General features: G+C 34.2%; 3 protein-coding genes and 1 pseudogene across 3 annotated transcripts; 1 reads left to right on the plus strand and 3 right to left on the minus strand.

The window, feature by feature from the left end:
* Nucleotides 1–1,821: 1,821 nt before the first annotated feature.
* On the plus strand, nt 1,822–3,896 carry LOC107899717 (cytochrome P450 94B3). The gene has a single exon (XM_016825495.2). The coding sequence runs from the start codon at nt 2,171–2,173 to the stop codon at nt 3,695–3,697; it is 1,527 nt and encodes a 508-aa protein (XP_016680984.1). The 5' UTR covers nt 1,822–2,170; the 3' UTR covers nt 3,698–3,896.
* Nucleotides 3,897–4,359: 463 nt separating this feature from the next.
* Nucleotides 4,360–8,844, minus strand: LOC107898290 (SWI/SNF complex component SNF12 homolog; annotated as a pseudogene).
* Nucleotides 8,845–9,333: 489 nt separating this feature from the next.
* Nucleotides 9,334–9,896, minus strand: LOC107899716 (F-box/kelch-repeat protein At3g27150-like). Its single transcript, XM_041092068.1, has one exon. It carries the CDS (start codon nt 9,894–9,896, stop codon nt 9,486–9,488), a length of 411 nt encoding a protein of 136 aa, XP_040948002.1. The 3' UTR covers nt 9,334–9,485.
* On the minus strand, nt 9,334–17,690 carry LOC121216090 (F-box/kelch-repeat protein At3g27150). Its single transcript, XM_041091388.1, has 2 exons — nt 17,637–17,690; nt 9,334–10,586 (listed from the first exon to the last, which is right to left on the minus strand). The coding sequence occupies exons 1-2, from the start codon at nt 17,688–17,690 to the stop codon at nt 9,906–9,908; spliced, it is 735 nt and encodes a 244-aa protein (XP_040947322.1). The 3' UTR covers nt 9,334–9,905.
* Between the last annotated feature and the right edge of the window lie 1,545 nt (nt 17,691–19,235).

Here is a 19,235-nt window from a genome sequence, read left to right on the forward strand (position 1 = left end):
ATTAAATATGTTCATGTAGAAGAAAGTCCATATCAGGCAATACATGATTATTCAATCCTTTTGAGCACAATTTCTGGTAAGATCTTAGATTTGTATGCTTGACCAAAAAAGTAAGTTTTTAAATTTTAATCTCATTATAAGTTTTTTATCATATTTTTATACAATAGCTAAAATTATTCATATTTTTCCGAACCCTTAAATATATATTTTTTAAATGTAAAATTAGAATTTATTTAATGAATTGATGAATACGCAAAAACTATTTCAACTGATCTTTTTCCCCTCTTTGATAGATAAATTTCTTGTATTTTTCTTCAACTGGTTCCATCCAAAGTTCCCCTGGTCTGAGTAGCTACATTTAACCAATTAACCAACCAAACCATTGTCATCTACTTAAATGTACTTCCAATCTACTGTTCTTGTTTGCTTCTGTCCTAACATACCACGTGCCATAAAAAACCAACACTTGGATTTGCACTACGAACCAATTAATAATGCTAGCCCTTTGAATCTTCCATTCAACTACAAAAAAGTTTTCCACTTTTTTTTATTTGTTTTTGGCAGGCAAGGAAAAACTTTTCCTACATACAGACATGGGAAACAAAAATTTCGGTGATTTGTTAAATACCATCCCATTCTTTGTCTCATTCATAGGCTAACAATATATATATATTAATCACTAGCATTTCAATCATTCACATTTCATCAGAAACCACATCCAGTCCACTATTATATATTGGAATGGTGCAGTAAGCCATTGATTTAATGATTCTTTAGTACATTTAGTCACGTTTCCTTACATGGGGTGCCATTTTATGGTCGGCTACAGCGAAAACAAAGAGATTGCTTACTAGAAAACAAGAAAATAAAAGAAAAGATTGGCAATGTGTGGTCGAGAGCATGCATAGTTAGTACGACTTTGTAGCTAACTCGTGTCTGCTTCAATGCAATAATACATATATCAGATAGATAAAAGAATATGATAGGAAAAATGAGGGCAAATTATTACGGATCGCAGCCGTGGGTAGTAGTGCAGGGCATTTTTTGTGGTTAGTAATGATGGTAGTCATCTTTTATTGTTTCATTTCGATCATATATATAATATAAGACAAACATTGTCATAGTTATGTTTATCTTCTTCACTGCAACATTTTAAAGGCACGAGGGTTTGGTTTGGATACAATACCTTTCAATGAAGTTTAGACATCAATTTCCATGGATTTAGTCAAGTCAGGTCCAAACGTGTCTGCTAACATAACAGACATGAAGACAGGGTACTGTTTTTGTTTTTTCCAGCTTTCAAACATTAATACAATGACTTACACGTTTCCAAATTCATTTGAATCCAGGGCTGGTGTTAATGGAAGATTGGAGCATGAGTCCTTTGTCACTCATCCACCAAATTTATATAATTGATACCAGCAAAATAAAGCAGCTGAAAGAGGGTTTATAAAAAGCATCAAATAATAAAACATGGTAGTCACAATTTGACTACCATGGGAAACTTGAGTAGAATATTTGGAAGAGGATGAATAAGTTTTGTGCTAAAAGCCAATTGAATCCTGACAAAGTATTGCCTTAATCTTTATATAAAGAATGACTTTTGATAGTTCTATACTTTGGACAAAGATTAACTGCCCTATTCTTTAATCACTTTGTGAAAGAATCTTCTTGAAAAAGAAGAGAAATAGAGTAAACAATGAAATAATTACAGGCTTGTAGAAAAACCTGGCAAAGAAAACACACTCATCTATATCTTATTTCAAAACCTTTAAATTTACCATATCCAACACATTGAAGATTAACAAAGTAAGTTTTGAAAATAAAGCCACCATTAAAAATTAATTCAAATTTCATTGATTTATTGTTGGTGTACCTCAGGTAGAGCACAATATCATAATAAATCTCTACCTTTTTTAAAATATTTTATAGAAATATTGTTTTTCTCTCTTAATCCACCTTGGTAGTGGGTCAACTATACCTATTCATTATTTTGATAAAAGTACTAATGACTATAGCAAAAAAATAACATAATGTTTTAAAAATAATGAAACCAGTAGCTGAATATATATATATATATTCTCATACAACCATCTAGGAAGCTAGTTTTGCAAGCCCCCCTTGATGTTGCAGTTGCAGAAGTATCAAATTCTGCCATTTTTATGCTAATATGGGAATATTCACGTCTTTCTTTAAGCTTGTGCCCTTGGAGTTTGTGTTGATATCAGTGTTTTTCTCTTTGTTGCATGCAATCTTATGTAAAGTCTGCAGAGTTTCAGAATTATCAGGACATGGCCCCCCAAGTTATCCTATAATCGGCTGCATGATTTCTTTCTACAAAAACCGCACTCGTTTGATAGATTGGTATACAGAGCTCATCGCGGAGTCGGACACCAGTACAATTGTGGTTAACCGGCTTGGTGCTCGAAGGACTATTGTGACTGCAAACTCGGAGAACGTTGAGTACATGCTGAAAACCAATTTCAATAACTTCCCTAAAGGCAAGCCTTTCACTGAAATTCTGGGTGACTTTCTTGGCTATGGGATATTCAATGTGGATGGGGAGCTTTGGCGCATTCAACGCAAGTTAGCAAGCCATGCTTTCAGCACCAATTCTTTGAGAGAATTCGTGATGAGCACATTGGAAGAAGAGGTAGAGAATCAATTTTTACCTTCGTTAGAATCATTGGCTGCAGCATCAGCAGTGGTAGACTTGCAGGACTTGCTGAGACGACTTTCGTTCAATATGATCTGCAAGGTCTCATTAGGGGTGGATCACTGTGTTTTAGACCCTTCTCAGCTTGTTTCGCCTCTCAACAAAGCTTTCGACATGGCGTCGGAGATATGCGCCAAACGTGGAGCAGCTCCTTTGTTATTGGTTTGGAAGGTCAAGAAATGGCTCGGAGTTGGATCGGAGAAAAAGCTCAGGGATGCTGTTGAAGAAGTTCATGCATATGTTGAGGAAATCATTCGTAACAGGAAGAAAAAGATGGATGAAAGCCAAGAGAATTGCGGTGAAGATCTCCTATCGAGGTTGATATTGGCTGGCTGTGATGAGGAAGTGATAAGAGATATGATCATAAACTTCATCATGGCAGGAAGGGATACAACTTCAGCAGCAATGACATGGCTCTTCTGGTTGCTTTCATGCCATCCAGTTATAGAGCAAGAACTGCTGAAAGAGATACAGAGAAATGATAAAAGATTGTCAGATTATGAATCATTGGAGGGATTGAAATTGTTGAAAGCCTCTCTTTGTGAGTCCATGAGGCTCTACCCGCCGGTAGCTTGGGACTCAAAGCATGCCATGGTGGATGATATGTTACCTGATGGTACTTTAGTCCAGGCAGGGGATAGGGTAACCTATTTTCCCTATGGAATGGGGAGGATGGAAGCGTTATGGGGAAAGGACTGCATCGAGTTCAGACCGAGCCGGTGGTTTATTGAACCAAGTCACCAGGGAGGATCACTAAAGAAGGTAAGTCCATACAAGTTTCCAGTTTTTCAGGCAGGTCCAAGAATTTGTCTTGGAAGAGATATGGCCTTCATTCAGATGAAATATGTGGTGGCTTCCATACTGAGACAGTTTGAAATCAAACCAATCAGATCAGAAAAGCCTATTTTTGTGCCACTCTTGACGGCTCACATGGCCGGTGGACTAAAGGTTTTGATCAAGAAACGAGATCATTCAATATAAGGCTTTAAAAATTACATTATTTAGTGAGAGCCAATGTTTCCGAAATTAAAAAAAAAAAGATTTGTAAGAGCAATGTAAGATGGCAATATGCTATCATGTCTCATCTGTATTATAGTTAGGAGAAAAAAAAATTAGCTAAAACAATCACATACTTGTACAAATCTTTATTAGACCGTTCATAATTATTGGCATCAATCTAGATCATTGATTCAAAATCATGTGGTTATCCTTCAAGCAACAAATTTGTGATTGTAAGAGCATGAGCTTAGTTAATCACCTCTAATACACGGTCAGAAATGCACATGCATGCATGTTTGGAAGGATTATGTCACATGTATTGATTTTTTAAAGTGGGAATAGTATTAAATATTCAAAATAATATTAATTTCTTACAGCATGTATAATAAAAGCATCCTGTTTTAAAATTCAAAGCAACCTATGATATTCAAACATAGACTATCCTCTTCAGTATCCTGTTTCAATATTCAAAGCAATCTTTACGATTATAATAGAAGCTTTAGCTCAAATGGCATACGTGTTAGATAGAGACCCAGAACTTGACACTTAACTAGAATGAGGAATTTTATTTTTGTTCTTTCTCATCTTGCTCGGGGACAAAGAAATAAACAAGAAAAACAAAGATTAATAACACAAAATAGACATCATAGAAGTTTCTTTCTTTTCATAGAGGTTAAAGAAAGATGAATGTAACTGGTACAAGATGCTTTTCTTTCTTTTTGGTCGGGCCCTCATGGACACCTCCAGTACAACATGCTGATTAGTGCTTACAACTGTGGTTGTTTTCCACCACTTGAAAGAAAAAAAACAATTTCTTATTTTCTTATTTTCAGTCTTTCTAAAAACATAGATAAGTTTCTAAACTTTTCCAATCTTCATCGAGTACCAATTATCGGTCTTTCTAATGATAGATAAGCTTCTACATTGTTCCATTCTTCATACATGCCAATTCTTACAGAGAAACCGATGGCCTGGCCTCTTAATGCACAAGATGGCTTCAAGTGATCATGCTAATAAGAGTTCACTGTGTGGACATGGGGGCAATTTACTGCAGATTTGCATGTCATTACCTGAATTATTACTGGTTGCATATCCTTTTTCTTCATCCTTGTAATTTCTATGCCTTGTCTCAGACCCTTCCTAAGAGGCCCATATATGCATCCTTCACCAAGTTTTCCATATCTGATCCTGTGTAGCCTGCAAAGGAAAGATACTGGAAAAGGTAAATTTTGAAGAATAGCTAAGATAAACAAGAATAAGACAGAAGCTAACCTTCTGTTAACTTACAAGTGGCACCAATGACCTCTTCTGAAGGCTTCAAAAGTCCATTCTCCAGAATATTACCTACTATCGCGGCTCTTGCTTCTTCATCACCAATTAAACTCGGAAAAGAATTCTGTGTCACAATTGGCTAGAATTAGATAAGCTGAGTCCTGGCAAGTCTTCTCCTTGATGCTTCACCAAGTTACAAAATAACTACACTCATAACACGACTTTTCCATGATAGATATAAACCAAGAAATCTGCTAGGAGACTATGCTATAAACAAGCTACTTTGTGTTGCTAATAATGGATTGAACAAAATAATAAACCACCTTGCTAATTTCCATTTTTTGTTATCAAGTATGGTTATTATGCCTATAAAGGCTGCTTCCTGTTATACATTCCTCTCAATTGCCATCCAACAATATTTGGCAATTCTACTTCAATTAAGGGAAAGGTCTACACTCTACAGTAGGTAAATGATACAAATCAATGAAGTAAGTGAGGCCTATCAATGCTTTCAGAATGATAATTCATGTGCTTCCTGGTGCATCACTTCTAGCAGCTGGCCTGCAGTTTAGATAACAGCATCCTTGACCCTGTTAAAAATTTATACTGAACAAAATAGAACTTGATTATGTTTTCATCCTTTTCATAATCATCAGGTTTTCTATAAGAAATTTATTTAGGGAAGCCAAGTGTGTATAATCCAAGCACGCATTATACACATGAAAGAGTGGACTCCAACTACCGCAGGAAAGTTAATGTCAAATATTGGAAAGGTGGTCACACATCAATCAAAAAATCTTTAAGAAGATTCAATCTCAAAGCTTAAACAAGATCCGGGTCTGCCGTTTCACATGTGGTTTCTAGTAAAAGCATAAAAAAGCTTGAGAAATGGTATTACTTAGAATTCAGATATCAGAGGGAAGATTCAATAAATAGTTTTGACAAGGCACGCATATTAAATAGCAATAATGTTGAAGGGCCAATCAAAGACGGGTTTCTACCAAATCAATCACAATTCAATATGCCATTAGCAGCAATAACTGCACATCCAAAGTGACAGGCTAGGGTTTCGAACTTGAGGAAAATGATTCAAAACTCAACAAGAATTGTAATAAAACAGAAAAAAAAGAGCTTACCATGGTTGGTTGAAGAATTCGGATTTGCAGTTTTTCAGCACTTTGACTAGCTTCTCGAGCTACCAATTTTAGATCCATGCTCTGAGGCTCGATTAAAGCATTAACAAATTCCACTGGTGATTGATTGAAGCCTAGAAAGAACACACACCTTTTATGGTGCTAATGGATTTTCCTTATACTAGCACATATTGCTTCATGACAAGCATCAATCTCTTTGCACTTCTCTACATTTGCCAACAGAGAAGACAAATCATGGCATCAACTAACACATCATAGCATGCAGTTCCTGCAGGACTATTCCAGGAAAGATTGATTTTGTGTTCAAATGTATCGGTGGTGGAGACAAATGCTGTGATATATTCTGCGAAACCACAGTAAAATTTAACCTTTTTTCCCCAAAAACTTTCTGGAGTTGTTCATCACCATTAAAGAAAGATGGATCATTTGGGTTCTGAAGTTTTCTAGCCTTCACATAATGCCAAATTGCAGCAAAAGTTCTGGGGCACGTATCAACTTCAATACCAAGGACTTCAAATTAAAGCTGAAGAAAGCCTGAACTGCTGTACATAATTTGTTTCCAACCGTATATATACAGTGAACTCCTTATCTTCTTTTCTCTTCAGTTCAAAACCTTCATGAGGTGCAGGCGATCGTGCATGCTTCCATATAATGAAATGATTATTCGGATATAGTCCCTGATCCAAGGAATTTGTTACTCTCTTGAAGAAAGATAAGAACTTAGGGTACAAGGGGTTTGATTTTAGGACAAACCCGGGCTGATCTGGATCTACCCCATCTTCCAAGAACCTCTCAATTATCGTAAGGGTCTATGTAGGGACCTCTGAATTAGGCTTATTTGGAATTATCCTAATGTGACTAGCATATGTGTTGAAAACATATATTCGAAGAGTTTTTTCAAACAGAAGGTGGGTTAGTAAGTGCATCCTGAATATCAACTTCTTTTACGAGCTAACTCAAAATCAACTCGTTCCTAGAACTCCAGAAGTTGGGTATACAAGGCAGATTTTGGAAGAATGGCTGCCACTCTTTCCTGTCATTATTTCTCAGAAAGCTTCTGCTTCTTTCTATGTGCAGGGGTGTAAATTCCATTGCTCTCAAAGGGGGCATTGTGTTTGTCATAGGCACGTCAGGAGGACACAAAGGGGGCTTTTGAACGATCCTCTTCGCAGTTGCACGGCCAGGGTAGGCATGGAGAGCGAAGACGAGCCTAAACTCCCAATACCAGAATTCTAAGCCTGGTTAAGGGACAACCCTTGAGCTTGAAAGCGTGCTTGGAGTTGGGGATGAGCTACCCTCACTTGCGCAAGGTCCTGGGCTTGGGATAGCTGATTCTGAGCTTGAAAACCAACTGTGAGAATGCAGAGTTTCCAGACAGAGAAAATATCAAATAGCCACCAAAATCTATAACATTCAGAACAAAGTAAACCCACCCAAGCTATCTCAGCAAACACCTAACAACCCAAAGAAGCAAAATTTCCAGTAAAAAATCAAACCTTTATAAATTGAACCCTAAAGGATAACTAAACCTCAAAGACGCTAAATAAGAACTTAACCCCACAAAAGCAAAAGCTTCTAAATATGCAACAATGACGAAGTGAAGGGAATAGAGATAGAAAATGCAAGAAACGTAGAATTTGAATTACAATGTAAGATTCATGGAAAGAATAAATTTATTATTAAAAAAGATGTCTCACGAAAGAGTGAATTTGCCAGCAATTAAAGAGCAGCAGTCAGCAGTCAGCATTCAGCAACAACCTACGGAGCATTTGTCTACTCTTATGGGTCGGTTAATAAATAATTTCTTTTAAAAAGCGTACGGTAAATTTTTAATTTCACTTTTACTAAATTGAAAAAGAAAATACCATTCAAGTATCCATGGAAGGATTTCATTAAATCTCTCTTTTTGGACGCAAAAGTTGAATTATATTTTTTATTTAATAAATTTAAATTAATTTTTATATGTTAGATTAAAGAGTAAATTGATTTTGTTAAAAAATTTTATTTATTTTTACTTTATATATTAATATGACTGATAAAATAATTAGATAATAACACTTATTTCTTACTAACATGATCATATTTAAAAAAAATTAAATTCCTAAAAAATAAATATTCTTTTTTTTTGTCCATCTTCATTTGTACATGGTTTTTCAAATAACTATAGAAGGGCTCAAAATTAAAAAAAAAATTAAATCCTTACAAACTTTTTGCTCATAATTGAGTTATTAAACCGATAAAATTGGTCAAATAAATCCTTTGACGGATGTTGACAGTTAATTTTTAATAGCAACACTGACGTGGCCGTTAACAGACACCACATCTACATTGTTTGTTAATGTGGTAGTGTCATATCATGTTGAATGTTGATGTAGTAGTGCCGCATATCACCAATTATCTAGATTCATTCTAGAATTATTAATAAAAAATTTATTAAATTTTATATATTTTCTAAAAAAAAATTATTAAAAATTATAAAAATTTTATAAAACAATATTGTTATAAAATTTGTAAAAACTTTTTATAATTTCAAAATGTAGTGGACAAATAGATGTTCAGATTCATTGTGTACTTATTTTAAATATACTTTATTTTTTGCCATCGAGGATAACATTGCACTGCCATATCAGTGATTGAAAATGATGTGGTAGTGTTATGTCAACAAACAGTGTTGATATGGCGTTTATTAACGACAATGTCCATGTTGCTATTAAACACTATTGAATAATGTCAATCAAAGGGTTTATTTGATCAATTTTGTTAGTTTAGAGATTCAATTAAATGTAAAAAGTTTGAAAGAACTTTATCGATTTTTTTTAAAAAAAAATTTGATGCCATTAAACCTTATAAAAATATTAAAAATTATTTAAAAAATATAAAAAACTGTCTATAACGAACCTGAATAAATTCATCCAAGTTGATTTTAGATTAACTCATTAAATAATTATAGACAAATTATGAGGATGCCATCCCCGTAACTCAACAACTTAGTATAAGTATTTTGATATGAACCTAATATGTGTGATGAATCAAGAAACAGCTTTTATGAGTACCGGTACAACCGTGTCAACCCGTCTTCTACCAATATCAACAAGTAGAATAAATGGCCATATGGTTTTTTCTTATCTTTATAATTTAATATAATTGATAATTTTAAATATTGATGAAAGGATTTTGTTGATGGGGGAGAAATATTCAAGATTATTTCCAATGGATTAATGTTGGAGGAAATTTTAGCGTTTAGGGACGGATTTACTAATGTCTTTTCCGAAAATTTCTGTCGAAAAGACTCTGGGGTGTCATATGTGGAAAAGTTTATTAAACAGTAACGTGCGAGTACAAATTCAAGCCACCATGACTGAACAGTTGAGAAGAAAGAAGTTAAGGCGGTCTTTGCAGCCCTCAACGCGCCGCCATTTCAAGTCATCCGACTCCGGCCGCGGGCTGCAAGTGTAGATAGTCATGCCACTGCCATTGCCGCCACTTGAAACGGAAGACGAGAATCCGATCACCAGCAGTTCATTGCCAAGAGACTTGAATGCCACACCCCATCCTTCATGAAGATCAGCTCTAACTGGTACTTTTCCCAAATTCTTCCATGTCTTGCTGCTCTTCATGTACACCCTCACCTCATTGCATGATGTTTCAAGACAGTAAAGCTCATTGTTCACTACCGCAACAAGCGGTGGCGATTGCAGCAACATCGCAGCAGCGGCTGCAGCTGGTTGGGTAACAGTACTATCATCTTTCAACATGTCTGGGATTCATTCCCATGTGTTATTGTCCTTATCATAAGCCTCCCCACAAGTGAGCTGATTGTTGTGCTCATCTCTCCCACCAATCACATAAAACTTGTTGTCCATGAAACAACCTGAGCAAAGCTTCCTCTTCTGATGCATCCTAGGCAGCAACTCCCACGATTTCGTCTCCGGGTTATATTTCTCGGCCGAATTCGAGACTCTAGTATCCATCCCAATCCCACCAGCCACAAAAGAAAAGGTGCCACAGGTTGCAGATGCAAACAAGCACCTAGGATCAATCATGGAAGGACCCTTGAACCATTTACCTATTTCGAGTTCAAATCTCCACACAACAGAACCAAATGTTTCCCTGCCGGATACAATTAAATGGCTCCCAGCACAAACTGATTCCTTATCTCCATTTATAAAGCATATATCCAATGATGGTAACTCTGGGAGCTTCCTGCAAGACTTGAACAGCCCATCACATGCCCACCAACAGTTTTGGCCACTAGGTGACATGAATATGGATGATTCTTTGAACCCAATTTCCTTCCTGATTTTGTTCAACTCGCCACTCTTTAGAAGATCCGAGAAATGCTTGTTTAGCAAGTAAAGTTTCCAATGCTCTGACCTCGGAAATCGAGCCAAGATCAAGCTCTCTAGCTCATCACTGAGCTCAGGAACATATGAATAATCTACATCCTGAGATCTTAAATCTGAGGGTCACTGCAGCTCTCCTCAGCCATGTTGTTCATCAGAAAACAGGTAGAAGATTACATGAAAACGCCCTACAAAAGCATAGCATGTTGGACATAAAGCTTACAATTATTTCAGATCAAGCTGATATACTCATCTGACATATTCAGATTATATTAGCATATCCATTCATGAACAAATATATACATATATATAACAGAAAACAACCAATAGGGTGTCTGGAAATTATGAAAACTAAACAAAAGTACAACAGAAACAATACATTACACATAGAGAAATATAGAGAATGAAGAAGAGAAGCTTACTTACCAGAGAGGGTAAGTCAATAAAATGAAAAACAAAGAAGCCTACAGTTTGTAGAGAGTAAATAGTAACAACAGCTATAACATTTGAAGCAAAGAAAGAGATAGAAGAGATATATAGAGAAAGAAAAAAGAACAGGGTATCAGAGTAATGAATTTACAATTGCAAGAAACCCCCCCATTTGCCGGAGAATTTTGGCATTTAATTTAGTATGGCTCATATGTTGGATTTACAGTAATGATGCATTTGGTTTTATTATTTATTGTTTCAATCGTCAAAGAGATGTTTTCAAATCAGAAAACAAATATTTGATGCTGTCCATGATTAACATCTCCTTTTCCTTGGTTGGCTCATTTCTAGAGATACTGAAAAAAATGTAGTCTTTTGATATCAAAGAGTAACAAAAATTGAGAATGGCCAATACTCAATTCAAGGAATAGAATAATGTCACTGTTAATATTGGGCCATCACATTTACATTCAGATTATACCATATTAAGCTAAGGTTAGAGATTAATGAGAACCAATGGAAGAGAGTTGCCACACCCACAGCCTAGAAATGGCATTCCATTGGATGGACATCTCTTTTAGAGGGTTCGTTTTTTTTACATTTTTTAATGTGGTAGCTGTCCACTGATTAGTGTTGGTGGATTTGCCACTGATTTAATAAATCCAAGAGTCATTGTCATAGTTGAATAGGTATAGCATTTGTGTAAGATAGATGTCTTCATTTAGGACAAAGGCCAAATCAGCTTTCGCCCACAGATAAGGAAAAAAAGCATGTTAATAAACCTTGAAATGCTAACACAAGAAGTTAAAGCCCCCACAAGGTTCATGGAGGTGAAAGGAGTAACAATTATTGATTAAATTAACAAAAGGAGTTACCTAAACCCACCACTTTTTAAGGATGCTTTCATAGATCTTCTCCACCATTAGTGGACAATTGGAAATTGGAATAATGCCACTGCACTCGTTCTCATTCTTTTCTTAATACACAATCAACACTAATCCTTTCGTATTATATTACAAAAGAAGACATGTTACAGACAAGAACAAGGCTGCTAAAACCCGACAAAGCAACAACGACAACAGCCAAAAAAAGAGCTCGAAATGCAGTTAAAGATATGGTGGTGGATGGACCAGCCTTTGATTGGCTTATTTCATTTCATGCGCGGTAGAAAACTAGCTTTCTATTGTACGGCACTTGTAACTTAATATATAAGCTGAGGTGGTTTCCAAAATTAAAGAAGTCGCGGTCAACCTTTCCTTCTCTTTTACTTTTGGGATTTTAATTTCTTTTTATTTGTCAAATTTCTACATTGTTTTTAAACAAGTGTCATGTCGAATATCAATATGATAATAATAATGGAGAACCTTTGGATTAACCATATGTACACCAATGGACTCTCTCCTTAACTGCTAGCTAAAGCTTTTGGTTTTTCTCTTTCCATAATATTAGTTTTTGATAAATCGATATATATATATATGATTAAATGTAAGATTATTAAAAAAATTATTAAAATAACAACTAAAAGATACATTAAATAAATTTGAATAATGCGTAACTTTTTTACATTTGTGCAGGATGTTTTCTCATATGTTGAAACCGTTGAATACTTAATTATCTTATCTTTGTCAATGTTGCTAAAAATATGTCTTTCTTATATTATATCTATCATTTAAATGGTAGTTTGTAATATCAGTTCTCAATCTTGAATCGGCTAAAAAGTTTTCGAGGCTAAACTCAATTTGACTCTTTTAATCTTTTTTTTTTCTTTTTGAATTGGTTTTGTATCACACTTTGGCTATTCACTTTTGTTTTCCTCTTGTTCTTCCTCTACTTCATTAGTAAATTTTCTTTTGAAATATTTTCTCATTTCTATTAAACATTTAAAACAAAAAAATCTAAGCCTGAACTACAAAAGTTTTCATGAAGCCAACATACAACTAGTAATTTTCTTTCACAAAAATAAAAATCACTTTAAGTGTTTTTTGGTATCATGAGAATGCAATATGTTAATTTTCAAACGCAAGATTCACAATAATCACACTAGCAACAACAATTTCTAAATAAAATTGTTGTGTTTCTAATCAATATTCAAGAAATTTAAGATTATATAAATACAATCAATCCTAATTTCTTAAAGGATTTATATTAATTAACCTCTAAAATCAAAATATTAGTAATCTTGCATATAAATAAATAAATCTTGCATAGATCCTAAACTATCACAAGGAAAGTCATAATCCTAAATTTTTAGAAATTAATCAATAAAACTTGAAAAGAAAAATAAAGTTATTACCAAATTAGAGAGACCCACTTGAAAGTATTAAAATATTTATCACCTTTTTTGAAGGAATTCTATAAAGTGTGAGAGAATAAGAAAATTTTTTAAAAAAATGATGAGCGCTAAAAAGGAGAATAAGGATTATATTATAGAACTAAATGAAGAATACAAGGATTAAGAGAGAAAGAAAGATAAAGAAATGAAAGGATGATTCAACTTTCACTTAGTATACAATAAGCTTGTACATTCCCTCTATTTATAGGACTTCAAGTACTATAAGCTCCAAAGCATTAAGGACCAATATTAAGGTACCTTATAAATGATTTAGGGGTTATAAGATAATGAATTTAGGGGTTATGGATATTCATTCTTTAGGGGTTACAATAGGATAAATTTGAGGAGGTTATGTACATCCATTTATCAATGGATTTACAACATTCCCATTGGATGTCAAACAATGAAAATGTCTCGTAAAAAAAACTTTATTAGGAAAAACCCTATGGGATAAAAGCCTAATGAAGGAAAAGAGCACATAATCTATTATTACAAGCTGCTTCGTCAAAACCTTTACCAGGAAAACGTAATGGGACAAAACCTTGGTTAAATGAAAAGAGTGCAATGTATTTTTTACTCCCCTAATGGCAACATCAAATTACATCTTTGAGTCGACGCATTCCAATCTTGTGTAGAGTCTTTCAAACTTTGAAGTTGGCAATACCTTAGTAAAAAGATCTGCTAAATTATCACTAGAACAAATTTGTTGAACTTCTATATCACCTTTCTTCTCAAGATCATGAGTGAAGAATAATTTTGGTGAAATATGTTTCGTTCTATCACCTTTGATGTAACCATCCTTCAATTGAGCTATACATGTTTGTTAGCTCGATAATTCAACTCGAAATCCCCAAGAATGGGGTGAATTGACCTCTTAAAAATTTTTGGTTGCTAAGAAAATGATAGAGACAATGAACACTTCAATTTATAATGGTTTGACCCCAATTGCCTACTCCACTACCTTAGCTTTCCACAACTAAGGATTTTCCCAAATTTACTATTTTGATAACCTTTGAAAACAATGTTTAACCTTATAGTATCCCTTAAGATTTCTACCCAAAATCTTAAGATTGCAACTCCCTTAAGGTTTCTATCCAAACCTTAAGACTGAACCCTCTTAAAGAGTAAATACAAATAGCAAACTAAAAAGTTGTAACAACCTATTTTTAGTGAAATCAGAACAATGGTTTCGGGATCACAAACCTAATGTGAGAATATTTATTTTATTATTATTTTAATATCTACAGCATGTTATTATTTTATAAAAAATTTGTTAAGAAATTTTATCGTTTGCATACTTAATTTGGTAAAAAGGACTAAATTGCAAAAGGTGCAAAACTTGAGTTCTATAAGCTAAAGGGGTTTAATAGCTATGATATTTAATGGTCAGAAGGTTTATATTGTATCTAAACCATTGATATTTTGAGTGGACTTTTATGGACATTATATAAGTGATTTTTAAAGGTTATTAATAAGGTTAAATAAGTAAATTATTAAATAAAGGTTAATAAAAATTAAAGAAAACAAAGAGATCATCTTTGTTATTGTCTTCTTCCACCAAAATTAAGCTAAGGAAAAGCCATTAATGAAGCTTCAAGGTTCGGCCATAGTTCATCTTTGCATGTGAGTGATACTTTGTCCCGTTTTTAATGATTTCTATGTTTTTGGAGTCGTCGTAGCTTAATCTAGCTATCTCAGGGACTAATTTGCAAAAATTTTAAAATATTAGGGTTTTTCCATGAATTTATTCATGTTTTTTTATGAATTTTGATGGAAGAAAATGAATCCTAGTTTATTTATAAACAACTTTTGTAAAGTGATTTTGGTTGAAAATGTCAGTTAGGGATTTATTTATAAAATATGTAAAATGTGTGGTGGAAATTATGAAATAATGAAATGTATGAGTTGCTATGGCTGTATATGAAATTTGGCTAGCTTGGGTAGGGATGAAATTGCATGAATTTTAAATTACAAGCTTAAGTACTAAAATGTAAAGAAATCAAAACATTAAGGGCAAAAGGATAATTTTACAAAATATGATTTTTGGATTGAATTGAATAGAATGATTATTGAATGAATTGAATTTGATTATTTAGATCAAGTTAAGCATCATACGAATTTAGATCGGGGGAAAGAAAAAGTGTCAGACTAGTTGATCATATCTCTTAGTTTGTGATCGAGGTAAGTTCGTACGTTTAAATAGCATTTTTAATGTGTTTGATTTAAATGCTATTATGTTATACTAACTTATCATGTTTCGACGAAAAATCCAATGACGTTTTGACGACTACTGAGCCCCGTTTGAACCTTAGGAATATATAGGATACAAATGATATGTTATTAGGGTTACCATGTTTCGAGTGCTGGTCCTGAATGTCCTATTGGTGGCTGAGTTTCGGTATGTGTTGCGGATACTTAACAGCTTGTGTAAGCAACACCGCGTAGCTACATTCTGACCAACAGCTTGTGTGAGCAGACCCACTCATGGCTCGAGAGACAGCATCTATGTAAAGGAAAAGGAAAGAAATGGTTTCGACCATATGTTAGCACACATTGTGTAAGATTCCCCCATATCTGATATTATTCTAAGTGATTCAACGGACATATAAAGGGAAAGAGCGGTACGTATTTCGATTTGCAATGTCATAAAGGTATGGATACGTATGAAATGTTGATGATCAAAGTGTGTATAGCTATGCTCATGAAAAGTATGAATGCTTATATGCTATATTCATGAAAGTTATTTTACCATGTGGTGATTTTGCTAAGTTATGTGTTTAATCACTAATTTGTGTTGTTAATGATGCTTAGGCTTGTGCCAAGCTATGTTGGATTAATTCATAGTTATTTATAAGCTTATGCATTGAAATGGTAAGCATTGTTTATGACTTACGAACTTACTAAGCATTATATGCTTACTTTGTGTTCTTCTTCTATGTTTTATAGTTAATCGGAAGCTCGTTCGGGTTGGAAGCTTGTTAGAGACCTATCACACTATCCATCGGCTATATCGATAGATTTTGATGTTTCTGAGTCATGATTATAGTGGCATGTATAGGTGTTTTGTGCTTGATGAAGTGGTCATTATGTTTGACTTGTAAATATGGTATTTTGGTTTATGAACTAGTTGTCATGTTGGCATGTATATATGTAGTTTTATGATTGATGATATTTTGGCATTTTGGTGCTCTTATGGGTAATGTTGGAATGGTCAAGTTGATGTATATTTTAGTAACCATTTTGGTATGTTTGAGTATGATTTTGGCATGTGGTCATGGTGGTAAGTTTGGTAAGGAAATTATATGAGAAATGTATGGTTGGTTAATGGCTAGATTTTGCAAATGTTTAAACATGTTTGGATTTTGTGATTGAGGTGCCTTTTGGGCTTATTGGTTGTATGGATAAATACCATTATGATCTAGCTTGAATATGCATATTTTAGGTACATTTTGAATGCGTGAGTATAGGTGCAAATGGCTTGAATGGGTGAACTTGTTTTGGGTGAGAGAATTGGCTTGAAAATGGCCTATTTCTTGTCCACACGGCCTAAGACACAGGCGTGTGTCTTAGCCGTGTGTGACACACGGCCATGCGACATAGCCGTGTGTCCCCTATAGGTTTCAAAGGGTTGCAAGTCAGGCAGTTACACGGCCTAGCACACGATCTGGCACACGGGCGTGTGAGACCATTTCGAGAGTTACACGGCCTGGCACACGGGCGTGTAGCTTGGTCGTGTGACCCACTTTAGAGAGTTACATGGGCACGGACACGGGTTGGGACACGGTCGTGTGTTTGATTTAGTCCCGAATCATTTCTAATGTTATTTTATGGCCTCGATGGCTCAAATAAGGGAGGATATGCATGTGTTTGAATGTAATATAATGTGTTTTATATAATGGTTGTATTTGAATGTTTTAAGTTAAAAGTTTTCGGTAATACTCCGTAACCCTATTCTGACAACAGATACGGGTTAGAGGTGTTACAAAAGTAATCCTTACAAGATCAGGATGTTTACCAATTAAGCACAAATAAACAAGAATACACTTGAGCTAAAGAATGACAATGAAGGCTCTCAATTGTGTACAAGAAAAGTATGAAAAAATTAAGCACTAAGGTTGTATTGATTGATCTTTTGGCTTGATCATCTTTCTTGTTGTTGTAGGACCTTTGGAAGATGGTATTTATACCCTCTAACTCATTTCCAATCGTTGTGGTTGTTGGAAACATGAATAGAGTCGTTGGGGATGCATTCTTGAATTGCCGACTTTAAGTAAGGTATTCATTCAAACTATATTAAAATAATAATAATAATAAACTTAATTATCTATATACTACTAATTTTTAAATAAACTACGTTAATATTATATAATTCAAAATTAAAAAATACATACCTCCGCTTCCGATCGTTGGTCTAACAGAAGCCGTTGGTCTAACAGAAGCCGCATATCTCGAAGCTCGTCAAGTAGTCTTACGTAACTCGGCTCATGGTTCCACCTATTGAAATAATATGTTAACACAACAATTTAAAATTTAAATAATTTTATTATGGTAAATATCTTAACTAATGAAATTTACCTTGTTATGAGTGGGAACGTATAAGGGTAGTTCGTTCGATGACATAAAAATGACAATCGGTACCATGCCCGTGATTGTAGTAGAAGCATGCAACCATTGATTTTGATTTTATGTGGTTCGATCGTCTGTCACATCTCTCGGTACAACGTCGTCAACACGACTGACCCCTAGTTGAGTTCGTCTACTTCTCTAAATTTGACGTGTTTTAGAAGCCACTTTAAATGGACAAGATTTCGTGACTTATAGGGTATTAGGAGACCCCCAATAATCATAAGGATGTATGCCCGAGTGTCTTGTTCTCTTTCAATTTCAGTCGAATCCTCATCGAGCCCACCGAAATTTCTTCTTAGCCAATTCATATCTATCCAGGCTCCAATAATGGTTCCCAGAACCCACCCAAAAGTTGCTCGCATACGTCTCTCTAATCAATTGCGTGAACTGACCCAGTCATTACCGACCCATCCACCGGTAACTTGAGTTGTAACTGCACATCCTCCAGAGTGATAGTGCACTCGTTGCATGAAAAGTGGAATGTGTGTATCTCGAGTCTCCACCCTTCCACCAACTTGCTTACAAGTGTGGGGTCTAATTTAAACCCCCGACCAGTAAGAGCCGCGTGCAAAAATCTGACATCTCTTAAGTATGATTCGATCGATGGTGATGGATAAGCGAGTAAATTAAGAATATAAGTCTCCAAAATTCTATCCGCCTATATATATATAATATAATATATTAAATTAAAATATATCAATAAAATATTTAAATTAAATTACATTAAATATAATAAAAAAATTCTTATCATTTGTAATTGATCGACGAAAATGTACTTCCCTCCAAACGGATTAGAGATGTTGTCATTGTTATATTCAGAAAACACAAAATAAATTGTAATATAAAAAATATTTTACAAAAAATTAAGACAATTTCTTTAAAAAATTTTGAGTTAGGTCAAGTACTATAAAGTAACTCCCATATGAACTTACCTGCAAAAAATAATATAATAAAAATATATCATCAATTATTAAAGTAACTCTCATATGAACTTACCTGGAAAAAAAAACAAGCAATTATGGTGTTAGGGACTAATATGTAATTTCTTTTTTTCTCAATTATCTTCCGATTAGCTCAAATCTCGATCTATATAACAAATTATTTCAATTTATCAATTTCAAACATTTTAAAATAGCCTATTGTAATCATATATTAATTTAGTTTTATTTTTTAGATGCCCCTAAAGTTTTGCATTTTATTCAATTTAGTTTCTAAAACTGAAACAACTATAACTTACAAAACTAAGCTCCGATTTTTAATCCAATTTCAATTACATCCCTCTATTATCTATAATTTCAAAAATTAAATATCAATTTTTAATTTTTCATACTTTAGTCCCTTTATTCAAAAAACTAATAATTAAA

This window comes from Gossypium hirsutum, chromosome D04 (genome assembly GCF_007990345.1).
Source record: "Gossypium hirsutum isolate 1008001.06 chromosome D04, Gossypium_hirsutum_v2.1, whole genome shotgun sequence".
Classification (NCBI taxonomy): Eukaryota; Viridiplantae; Streptophyta; class Magnoliopsida; order Malvales; family Malvaceae; genus Gossypium; species Gossypium hirsutum.